Consider the following 11,793-nt stretch of genomic DNA (forward strand, 5'->3'; position numbering starts at 1 on the left):
TATCAAACGTATATATTTAATTAGCAAACGACAAAGCAAGATTTCTATTTCCCGTGCGCAATTAATTTTATAATGTCTCTCATATAATATATTTGCTAGAAATTGCATTTGTTCGCGTTGCGGTGTGCACGGGCGTTAATATAATTAAGTGCCTCACTTAGTTATATTATACTCAAATTATTTACACATATAATGAATTGTCGGTTTACTTAGTATAATTTAACACCAGTCTATATGCAAGCCTGCGGATTAATACGATTCATTGAACCATTTGGCATTTCCATCAAATTTTTGTTCCCGGGTTTTTTTCCCATTGTTTTCGTTTGTGCACGTTGAATTTATATTATCAAAGAATACCACGGTGAGCATTTTGCATAGAAAATTTTGCGCGGCTCCATTTTTTCCCTTTAATTGTACTAATCAATTAGATTTACCTCACCGTGTAATCAGAGCGATTCATATATTTGCTCCCGCGCAGATATTAATTACGGCGTAACATTGCACGTAATAGACTGCGTTGCACTCATTTTCCAGACCCGGGAAAATTTATCGTCGACTAATGCACGATGCATTTTCATAAGTGCACGAGCTTCTCGGTCCCGCGAGCGTCGTTTGCGCAGTGCGGAACTCCCGCAAATGCGCACGTATGTTTAATATTCTGTCTGTGGCCCGGAAAGTTTCGGCAAACGCTTCAATTTTTTTATATGTAACTTTCATGTATTTCCCGAATTTGTGGATACAAACTTAGGAACGAATTTTTCTAAGTACATTTTTTTTTTACGAAGTTCAAACAAACGCGTGCACGATTCCGCGACCCTCTCTTCACCCTGCGTGATTCGCATATCACGCGGTTTTGCAACGAAAGCAAGAAGAGACTCCTCTTCGCGTTTTCTGCTACTCTGCTTCATGTGTGGAAGGTCGTTTATCCCCAAGCCACGTCATTTCTTTTACGTGCGTATCCCCTTTTTATTGAGAACATTAAGGAAAAAATATATTTGAGAACAAAAAAGAAATTAAAAATATTTTAAATACATATAACGAAACGTCATAAAGTGCAGAACTGTTTCTTAAGACACAAGAAAGAATAATCATACAAGAATAAAATATTCTGCTTGAATATTAGAACTAATTAACTCTGTAAAAATTTCGAATATCTTTTTTGCTTAATTACTGATTATTGAGATATTTTTATTAGAACTCGTGCGTTTGGCAATTAATCTTAAAGAGAAAAAAAAATATTATCATAATCGCAATTTAAACTATGAATGCAGAATAATCGCTCGTTTTCAAACTAAGCGATTGACACGTTAGAAGTAGAATGCAAGCCGCTTATTAAAAGTATAACCAGCGATATGAGGTTGACCACCTTAATTGAGTCGCTCTTTCAAAACTAATTAAAATCAACCCCTTTGGAGAAAACTCGATCGAAACCTTCTTAGGTCGCATACATTTCTGATGGAAAAGGTCATGTGGTAGGCCTTTTTTCTCATTACATCGCTTGCGTGATCAACCCCTGCGTTACTTCTATACCCTCTATGCTATCCTCGTCGTAAAATAGTTCGAACGACACGTGGTATTTAAATATTAGAGTTTTGTGAGATATTTACTTTTGCAAAGATTACTTATCTATATTTAATATGCAATCGTAAGTCGGTTTTATAACAATAGCCTTATATTTTAATATAACATTTTACAATTTTACATTATTAGTTGACTCTTTATTTTAAAAACTTATGCTATTAAAGGATCACGATATATTAATTAAAAAAAAAAAAAAGTACAATAAAGTGAAAGATTATTTATTACGAAGGTAAATGAGGGTTGGAAACTGAACCCTTGGCGTTCTGCGAGGATTCCGCGCGTTCTCTTCGATCGTTCTATTTTCCCGATATCTAAGTAGATCAACTGAACTACAAAGATCAACCCTTTTATCTCTATGAAATCTCAAATCTTTTACAGAGCACACTATTGCGAGATAATATTTTATCAATTTTACTACTCGGAAAATTAACGAAAAAAACAAATAGAATTCACGCAACGTGTCGTCTTTTTTTAAAATTTGACATACAAGCGACTTGAACTTTGACAATATTTTTGGCAAAAAAAAAATATATATATATATTTAATATTCTGTATAATTGACATAAATTTTACTTTTGTTTCGAGAGTTTGTTTCGTCGTTACACTATTTGACAATTAGCATCGTGAAAACGGCGCGGATAATCGCGACGATTTTTTAAATATAAAATTATTAGTCACTCCTAGAACTCGTAGATCCTTCTTCGAATTTTATGCTACTCTGTTCTCTAATTAAGGAACTCTATTCATGGTGTACCCTGGGGGTAATGTAATCCGCGTCCCTAAGGGAACGCCTATGCATTCTAATGTAGGAATAACAGCCTCTTCTGCCTATTATTTCGCGTCGTTCTAACTCAACATGTGTACCATTACTCACCCCAAGTACGATTCGTAAATTTGTAAATTTTAATTAATGTAGAGTCAATTTTTTTTTATATCAATTAATATCTAAAAATAATGAAAATGTACTATTATCTTTTCTTTAATTAACACAACTCTAGTAGTGGTTTATAGAAATTTGAAATATTGAATCGGTACCTTTCGTCATATTCCCTTTTTGTTTAAACAAATGCGAGCGTCTTTTAATCGTTCAGGCGCGTCTCAAAGTTTCTTCTTGCATTGCCCTGGTGTCCTAATACTCGATCGATGGAATTTGACCGTGGGCGAGAATCGTTCTCACGCTCGAGGCAGGATCTCGACGTCCTCGACGAAGACGTCCTCGGATATAGTCGAGGGGTCGTGAGAGGGTTCGAACCTTGGATCCTCCTTCGCGATCTTCCCTGCTCGCCGTATATAGACGAGGACCTTTGAACCGTTGAATTTCATGTCGATAATTCCAGCACGTTGAGGGAGGCTTGATGTCGCGTCGAAAATAATTTACACTATGAAACAAACGTTTTAAAAGTATTGTCAATGATTGACCGTAATCTTAAAAGTGAGTTTTCTCTTTGATCTTTCTTGACTGGTTTTCTCAGTGCGAGGCTTTTTAAGAACGCTTTAAAATAAATTGTTGGATAAATAAATAATCTTTCACTGTTACCGCGTACTTAACTATTCTTTGAAGCAAAATTTTGTACATAAAATTCTTTTTAAACGCAGTTGTGCGACTTTCACGATACTCCCACTTGTGCTGGTTAAAAAATCCAAGGTATTAAAGTTCTCGGAAGATACTATGGATCTTTTTCTTTTTTTCCTTTTTTTTTTTTTTTTCGTGGAAAGGCAAAGCCTCATCCGTTAGGTTCGTGGGAATCGAAGGACGAGTCGCAACGGGCGTGAGAAAGCAGTTACAAAGAGAGATCGAATCTTCTCAGGGTTACTAGGGAATCATTCGATGCAAAGAAGCTCTTTGGGGTACGAGCATCCGTTAGTCGTTATTAAGTAACTCCATTAATTACGCCTCGGTAATTAATCAACTCTTGAAAATATAATTCCCAAACATTTTGTTAAAATATTCTATTTAATTGACGTTACACACTTATTTCATTGTATAAAAAGAAAAAGAAAATATGCGACTCCCTCCTTAGCAAGGGATGGTGTTAGGTGGGCCTCACTTTGAACAGAAAAATAAAAATTTATGTGAAATTATATAAAAATTTTATAAAAGTCATGTAGTCGGGGGAGGAATTAAAAAAAAAAAAAACAGGAGAGAGAATGCTGATTATTCCACATTCCAAAAGTCGAATAGTTTGTTTTATCGGAAAAAAAAAAACTCTTGAAACTCAGCTTCTGTAAAGTTATCGAGATCACTAAGTACTTTATACTTAGCATTTTTACACTTAAAAAAATAAGGAGTTTATAGCTTTGGCGAGCGCAGAAATTATACAAGTTACGTTTTAATAATTTATTAAGACATATTTGGCACAAAAGTAAATTATCAGCGTACAATGTAGCATACAGAAAAACGTGCGTTGCACGACATCAGCTTCAGCGTGACGTTCTTGTCACATACTGACTGCCTGATATCGAGTGTTCGATTAATTCGTATTTAAAACATTCTTCACGCCTCGATTTAACTTCAACACGTAATTAACAATGTCGCCATTAATGAGTTTTATACAATATTAAATACGACGAGACGAGACGTAATTAATCTAACAAATATTACTTTATATTTACTGCGTCCACCATTGCACGAGTAGATTTTAGACATCGTTGCTTCTTCGATGACATGTATACCTGATAGAAAGAGACTGAAAAATTTCCGTTAGCGCATTTTTTTACGCCACGTAGAACATTCAAACAAAATTAATATTACGATTCTGCTTCTACAATCATTGCATTAAAAATACAGATATTTTATTCCTGAGTCACATTAATTAGATATTCGTTAAAAAAAAAATTATATTTTACATTGAAAATCAACAAAAGAAAATTATGAATGACGCTAAATATATTAGCTTCTTTTTACTTGTAAATTAAATGCAACAAACACCGTAAGTTTTACATATAATTTGGTATAAACCGAAAGTGCATACGTAAATAAAAAGCCGTGTACAAAAGGGAAAAATAAAAAAAAGAAAAGTGCACAATGAGAATATATTTAAGAAAAATAAATTTTTTTATGATTCGGTATACGTCATTTATTCTTGCAGTATGTAAATGAAATACGTAGGATAGGAATTTATACATTTCTCAGATCTATAGATCTCTTGCTCGGGAGCGTCTCTTTTCTTCTAGTATCGCTAGAGTCCCGTCATTTTCTTCGAACATTTAGGGCCTGGTCAAGGCCGAATTTCACGAAGTACCACTTCGACGTTCCTGTTAGCTTAATAGAAAATCTTGTACTAATTTATATTTACAATACTTTTCACGCCTCTCAATGAATTACGGCAGCTGCCGATCTGTCTTCGAAGCGATATGCTATTAGTGTCACTACAAATTGAATCATATTATCATTAAGATAATTCTCTCTCACTTCGCGAGACATTTTTTAGCTTTCTGTTGTTCCTACTGCCCTGCTCGCCGGAATATACGAGATATCCGTTAAAATATTGAAGAATCTCTCTCTTTCGTTCAGCTCTGTGTTTCCTCATTGCGGCAAAATTCTAAAGATATGTCAATAGTTAAATTTCGTATGTCTGTAAATTTTAAATTATTTCGTTCGATATATAAAATTAATATAGAACTATTATTTTCAAGCGCGATAAAGTAATGTAAATTTATTGGTATTTTAATTAACTGATATTTTAATTAACTATAGTATATTAAAATTAATTGTCCTTGGCAATTTAGAAACTTAAATCTAGGTATTATCCGCTGATTTAAGACTATTATTCGAATATATTATTTCGATAACTTTGGTTATTTAGGCGAAATATTTTTTTTTTTAAGACACGCGTTTAATTTAGGACCCTCACAAACCTTAAGACCTTCGAAAAGTTATGTTGCCTTATCCCAAAAGAGGATCAATCGCCCCAGGCGTTAATTGTTTCCCTTTCTTCTGCATTCAATATCTCGTTAAGAATTTTTTTCGTTAATTTTTATTTTCCGTCGGAATTAAAATAGAATTATAAAATCTAAACTATATTGTAAAACTAAGTACAACAAAATCGCATATTTGTCGAGCATCGGAAAAAATTAGAATTATTGTTTAAAAGAAGGCAGGTACATGTAAAAATTAATACAAAGATGCGTAAAATTGTTCTGAAAATGTATATGTATATGTTAACGCATACATGTATCGCGAGATATAAAAGGGTCGTAAAGGGATGAGTGATGCAAAAGATGCCGAAGATACCCGTGATACTTGTTAGACTCTCATGATATTCTGGTCTCAGAAGCGCCACGCGCCGTGGTGATCTTCCCACGAGTCCTCACAGAGTTCTCACGCGGACTCCTTCTCTTCTTCCAAGTGTGCCTCGGTCACATAAAAAAGACGCGAGCGAAAGAGAGAGAAAAGAGCGAAAAGGGCCGCGGCAAGAATAGTAAATGATTTTCTCGGCTGATCGAGTCACAAGAAATTACGTATACGTGCACACATAATTTAATCTCTTGTGGAAAATATATATTCAATTCTGCCTGTGCAATACAAATCGCGTCGAAAAATATGACATATTAACTTATTATTTAAAGGGAATTTTAATACAAAAAAAAAAAAAAAACCGGGAGTTGGGTAAATAAATACGTTCCGACGTGGGCAAAAAGGAACTTCCTAAGTGTGTATGTAATCTTGGCAGGTCTGAGTTTCGGTTTCTTGCGTTTCTGGAGAGATTCTCCCACGGTGCGATCCCGTGGGAACAATTTAATTGGCTTAAGAAGCTAGCCTCTTGTCCCAAGACGACGCTTTATCCCTCTTTTATCGCGTCGCTCTTCCTTTTCGTTCTCTTCGTCGAACACTGGTCATTTTAAGCCATTTAACCTCCCGTGTCGAGGATCGTCGACCTCAAGTTAAATACCTCGTAAAGCTCGACCTTTATCATGATCCATTCCTCTCGGGCCTCTAATTGTGCGGCTTGACGAAATTGATTCTATCGTATCGAATGACGGTTTCCGTTCGCAAAAGGTGACAGGACTGCTGCTATTTTATTTCTGGAATGAAAAGGCACGCGGGATTAGTTAGATTAAATATTCGAATCTGCAAATAATTCAAAAGGATAAAGAACGCGATAGAAATCTCTCTTGTACCCTGATGCATGCCTGGTTCACGAAGCGACGATTTCAGCCCCAGATTTAGCATCTTCTCACGCTCAAGTCCCACCCCGTCGTACCTCCGAAATCTCATTATTTTTTATACGGACAAACGATGAGAAGAGCGCACTGTGAGAAAGCCGGATGGTGCGGTGCCGCGCCGCAAGACTATTTTCTCACGATTTTGGAATTCGTCGCCTCTAAAGTTATCTTTGGCCTTTTTTTATAGATTGAAACGTTTCTTAAATCCGACACGTATAGTTCTGTACACCGGTCATAAAAAGAGATTTATCGATCGTAAAAAAAAAAATGTGAGAGACTCTTAAAGATTTTCTAACATGGGTAGTGATAAGAACTTAGGTTCCTCGATATACATAAAAGTTAAATCGAATGATTTATGATTAGATTTATATTTCAGTCATAATAAAAAAAAATTAATAAAATAGTATGTCACAGATGTAAAATTTTTGCTGAAAAATCGTATTTTCTTCAGTATTGTATCATACCAGTAATAATAGATTCAACGTTCTAAGTTATACGCTTAGAAGAATCAGGCAAGCATAGCGAGATCGTAGTCGACCTAAGCTGCGCTCGTACGCTAAGAGCAGCCTTGAAACCCGAAGGTCGTTCTAAACCTACCAGGTAAGATTCAGTCGAGCATACCGATGTCCGCGGCACTCCATCGCGTACTGCTCTTGTTGGTTGGAAAGATATCGGGACATTGGAATAGCAAACAAAAATTATTTTACTCAGGAGAAATCTGAAAAATCCACGCTATACAGAAAGGTTTTTAGATAAGATATGAGATAATTACGAGAACTCAAATAGATAAAGAAAGTAAAATATACTTTGGCACAAGCGCGGAAGGAAACTTTTTGCTTTTAAAAATTATTGAACAAATATGCATTTTGTAGCTTAGGAAATTTGCGATTAACACCGAATTAATACCGAGGTGCAGAGTACACGAAATTTGTTCTCTCGGCTCGTTAATCATCGTCGGTTAGAACGTGAATGAAGATGTGAAGATTAATGGTGCGGTAGTAATTAATTCTGATGCAGTGATAACTCGCTGCCGGTCGAAGACGATCGAGTGGAATCTTCCGTTTGATTAATGCCGCGAGGCCTTTATCCGTTAACTTCTCCCGGATTGATGTAATCTTCATTTTTGATTTCAATCTCCGAAAGCCCGGCGCTTTTCAAGTACCAGTATTTGCGAATTTCAGCGATTGAATTGTATTGTAGTTTGAAATTAAAATGGGAACGTGTTTCACGATCGAGTTGCACCGCTGTTCCTCAGCGCGTGCACATTTATTTCGCGTTGCAGCCGGACAGATGACAAAGCGGCCGATGTATGAATGAAGTGTACAATGCACGTGCCCGGTTTACATTCGCTGTTCACATTCACGTACGAAATGTTATGCTACCACCGACGGGAACCAACGACGTTTCCCACACCCAGCACGCTCCGTTCTCACCGTAAAACCGACGGTTCCCAAGGCGCGTCCATGGGATTCGGTCTGAAATTCAAGTTCTTCTATTTCCACGCGAGTTAACTAAATACCTTTGACTACGTGCCCTTACTTTTAATTCAATAATAATCATTAGGTTTTTTTTTTGTAGAGTTTTAAACCTGCAAACATTTAAACGTTAATTAATGTTATAGTCGTCAATGTTTTTGAAATAATTACAGTGTGTTAAGCATCGTTTGTTAAGCGTGTTAATTATAGTCCTAAATAACACATTTTTCACTAATTAGCATTTTTTAATTACTTTTTGTTAATTAGCATTTTTTAATTACTTTTTGTTAATTAATGTTATTTAATTAAATGTTTTAATATACAATAACAGATATAATATCACAGTGTGGCAAATATTGTTTGTTGAGTATGTTATTTAGAGTTAAAAAATTTTTTTTTCTTTCTCAATTTTTTTTCATTAAGTTTTTGTTTTTAATTAGTTGTTATTATAAACAAACAGTTGTAATATCATTTTAAACATCGTCTGTGTGCGATGTATTGTACGTACAGAAAGGAGGAAGAAAACTAACGTATCGATCGACTTTGGTAACCGTTCTGCTCGCCGCTACGTGGCGTATCTTTCGAGATTCTTCTCGCATGTAAAATTTATCTGAAAAGGGTATATAAGATCTACGAAATGAAGCAACGGCATCGCTTCTCGGCTCTCTGAGCTAAGATCAAAGTGTAGTATCTGTTCTTATCAGCTTAATATCTGATACAGTCCCCATAGGGGACTCAGAATATTAAACTGATTTTTGGAATGAGGCGGGTGACCGGGGCTTGCTCCGACTCTGCCACGGGTCGGCTCTGCATTGCAGTACCGCAGAGCTCGGCCCACCGTTAATTAATTTAAGCATAATTCGTAGCCCTTAGAGCTAAGATCATAGTGTAGTATCGACAGTGAGAGCTAAGAAGAAAAAAAAAATTAATTAATCGACCCCGACACACCTCAATTCTATAATGCAATATATATGCAAAGCAATAAGCCACCAAATATTTTATTTGGAAAGAATGCATGCTATATTCATACACGAGGTTGGCGATAGTTAAAAAAATTTTAAGACTTATATAAAAGTAAATTTAAAGATGATGCGTATTTTTCCACAGGCCATCAGCTCACGGTGTTCAACAGCCAGTCGACTATTCAAGTGGGCGGCCGATGGAATCGTAGCAAAGGCAGGGTGGAACGTCCGTTTTTAGGAGTGATAGCTGGACTAGTCGTCAACGGTGCTAGAATTTTAGAACTGGCTGCATCCAAAGATGGCAAAGTCGCAATTAGAGGAGACGTGCAGCTTTTGCCGGCTGGAAGTCTCCTGGACCGTGCCCCGCCACTTCAGAGAATGCAACAGGTAATGTTTCTCGAGCTAGTCTAATTCCCAATTTTTACTGTAATCTAATAACCCTTTATTAATTTTATTTATAGACACCCGCGTCCGGTTTTCCCGGTGTCATGGATGACTTGATATTTTCCGGCGCCGGCAGTGGTTGCGCCGGCGACGACGAGGACGAGGAGTGCACTCCAATCTACGAGTCAGGTTCCGGTAAGTGTAAGTAATATTTCCGAAGGAGTAAGTAACCTATTCTGCACGTTTTCCTCTGAAAAGGAATTTTTATCTTTATATATGCCCGTGACTTATTGCGTAATTTTATTTCAATATTAAATACATTTCGTATTAACAATTTGCCATTGTTTTTTTTTTTTTTTTGCACGTTTTCAACAGAATTAAATTTTAAAATATATACGTATATTTATTGAATTTATATATACGCAGATAAAATTTATACAGTAGGATGCATTGTCATATTTGCAGCAAAAATTTTTTTATAGCTTTACGGTAGGATTATTAGATAAAAAGTTATTAACAAAATACTTACTTTCTCAAAAGCACTGGTGAGCCAGTCAGTTCATATATAAGAGACCGCGTATTGATCCATGTTCGTGTTGTATGAAAGGAGAGACGTTTAGCACTCCCCTAGACAAGGATGGATTAACACATGTACTGGTAGGCACAGCCGTCACTTGACGGAACTACCACACATTTTTTTTTTCTTTTGCGGTTAACTAAAATTAAAATAAAAAAATTACTATCTGGCTGAGTTCGTTAAATAATTCTACAAAGCTTTAGACCGTCATTTTTATCGATTTACTCCTCCATAAATTACATCACGTGTACAAAAAAGCGTTCTCATTATCGTTCACGCATTAATTATATTATACATTCAACATACATCGCACGAATAGCATGGCATGACTATCTTTTTCATGCTCACTCGTTTCCATATTTAATGTTCATATTGAGCTGCTCAAAAATTTTATCAGCTAAGACTGAATCTGCTAGAATAAAACTGTAAATTAAATTAACATCATTAGATAGATAAAAAAAAAATAAGGTTTTTAAATAATCTGTCTTAAATAATTTAATGCTGTGCAGAATACGAGATTTGATTGTGTGTTACTCCGCGTAACGTTATATACATTTTAATTCTAATTATATCGCAGCATCATATCGACTTAATTATTACACTACTTCTATTTCCAGATGATATCATCACCCCAGTATACGTGGCACCTACACGATTGCCAACGACATTAAGGCCGAAGGTGCATAAGGAAAATATTCAAGAACGTCCATCATGTGACGACGAGGAAGACTGCGAAGAGGGTTCCGGTGACTCCAGAACAACGGAGGAAATTTTCGTTACCTCAGCCACTGGTATTTGCTCGATAAAATAATTTTATAAAATTACGTGAACGAACGTCGATCGATTTTAGCATTCCCGGTTATCGACTTTATTTTTTAAGAGGACACTATTCTAGTCACTCTATTTTTTTTGCTTATATTTTAGGATCAATTATTTTTAATTAAAAAAATTTAAAACATTAAATTTATACATTAAATTTAAATATTAAAAGATCGAACACGGTGGTAGTAACTCAGTGTTCTTTTTGATAATTTAACATAGAAAATTCTCCGTCGTGAAAATACTGTGTGAGCGTCTTCTTCGTGTCCGCGATAAATTTTTGTGACGCGCGCATCAGCCGTCGCCTGCCATGAAAATAGCACCACCCTGTTGCCGGGGGCGACTTTCCTTCCAGTAATAACTTTCACTTCGTCGAATCAGGACATCGAGTCGAATACTCTGCTCTTAATTAGAGCGACACGTTTCTATCGCCCTCGGAATCACCCGGCTCGTTCTCGCTTACGCACGCGTGAATATTTGTCGGCCTACGCACGCGTAAATATCGCCGCCTCCGTGTTTCGCATCCCGTTCCTCTCGTTTCTGCTCACGCTCGCACTCCTCACCTCCCCGCCTTTCTCCCTTCATCCCCTCCGCGAAGCGAACAACCCTCTGACGCACTCTTTTTTTTTATCTACCTTGCTTTCTGCCACAGATATCAGCTCGGTGACGTACACGACGCCTCGTGAGTACTCGACGAGCCACATCAGCACCCAGACGACGTCGACGTCGTCGACGACGTTGGGCCGCGACGTCGTCACCGTTTCCGTCCAATATAATGTGTCAACCACAGATTTCGAGACCAGCCATAGCAGGTACGTGTATCTGTCAA

The 11,793-nt window shown here is 36.5% G+C and overlaps 1 protein-coding gene and 2 non-coding genes across 6 annotated transcripts in view; all 3 read left to right on the plus strand.

The window, feature by feature from the left end:
• Positions 1 to 11,793, plus strand: part of Nrx-1 (neurexin 1) — a 177,099-nt gene that overhangs the window by 157,891 nt on the left and 7,415 nt on the right. For 2 of the 4 annotated variants that reach the window (XM_070659403.1, XM_070659405.1), the window contains 4 exons: positions 9,330 to 9,571; positions 9,646 to 9,769; positions 10,763 to 10,936; positions 11,617 to 11,776. In XM_070659403.1, coding sequence (XP_070515504.1) covers positions 9,330 to 9,571; positions 9,646 to 9,769; positions 10,763 to 10,936; positions 11,617 to 11,776 — 700 coding nt within the window. Of the gene's footprint in view, positions 1 to 9,329; positions 9,572 to 9,645; positions 9,770 to 10,762; positions 11,460 to 11,616; positions 11,777 to 11,793 lie in introns of those variants that run through there. The other 2 variants (XR_011545996.1, XM_070659404.1) reach the window with 2 other exon arrangements.
• LOC139104504 (U2 spliceosomal RNA) lies at positions 8,873 to 9,065 on the plus strand. Its single transcript, XR_011546044.1, has one exon. It is a non-coding gene; the product is annotated as a U2 spliceosomal RNA (small nuclear RNA).
• On the plus strand, positions 10,162 to 10,267 carry LOC139104505 (U6atac minor spliceosomal RNA). The gene has a single exon (XR_011546045.1). It is a non-coding gene; the product is annotated as a U6atac minor spliceosomal RNA (small nuclear RNA).

The sequence above is a fragment of the Cardiocondyla obscurior genome, linkage group LG07 (genome assembly GCF_019399895.1).
Source record: "Cardiocondyla obscurior isolate alpha-2009 linkage group LG07, Cobs3.1, whole genome shotgun sequence".
Taxonomy (NCBI): Eukaryota; Metazoa; Arthropoda; class Insecta; order Hymenoptera; family Formicidae; genus Cardiocondyla; species Cardiocondyla obscurior.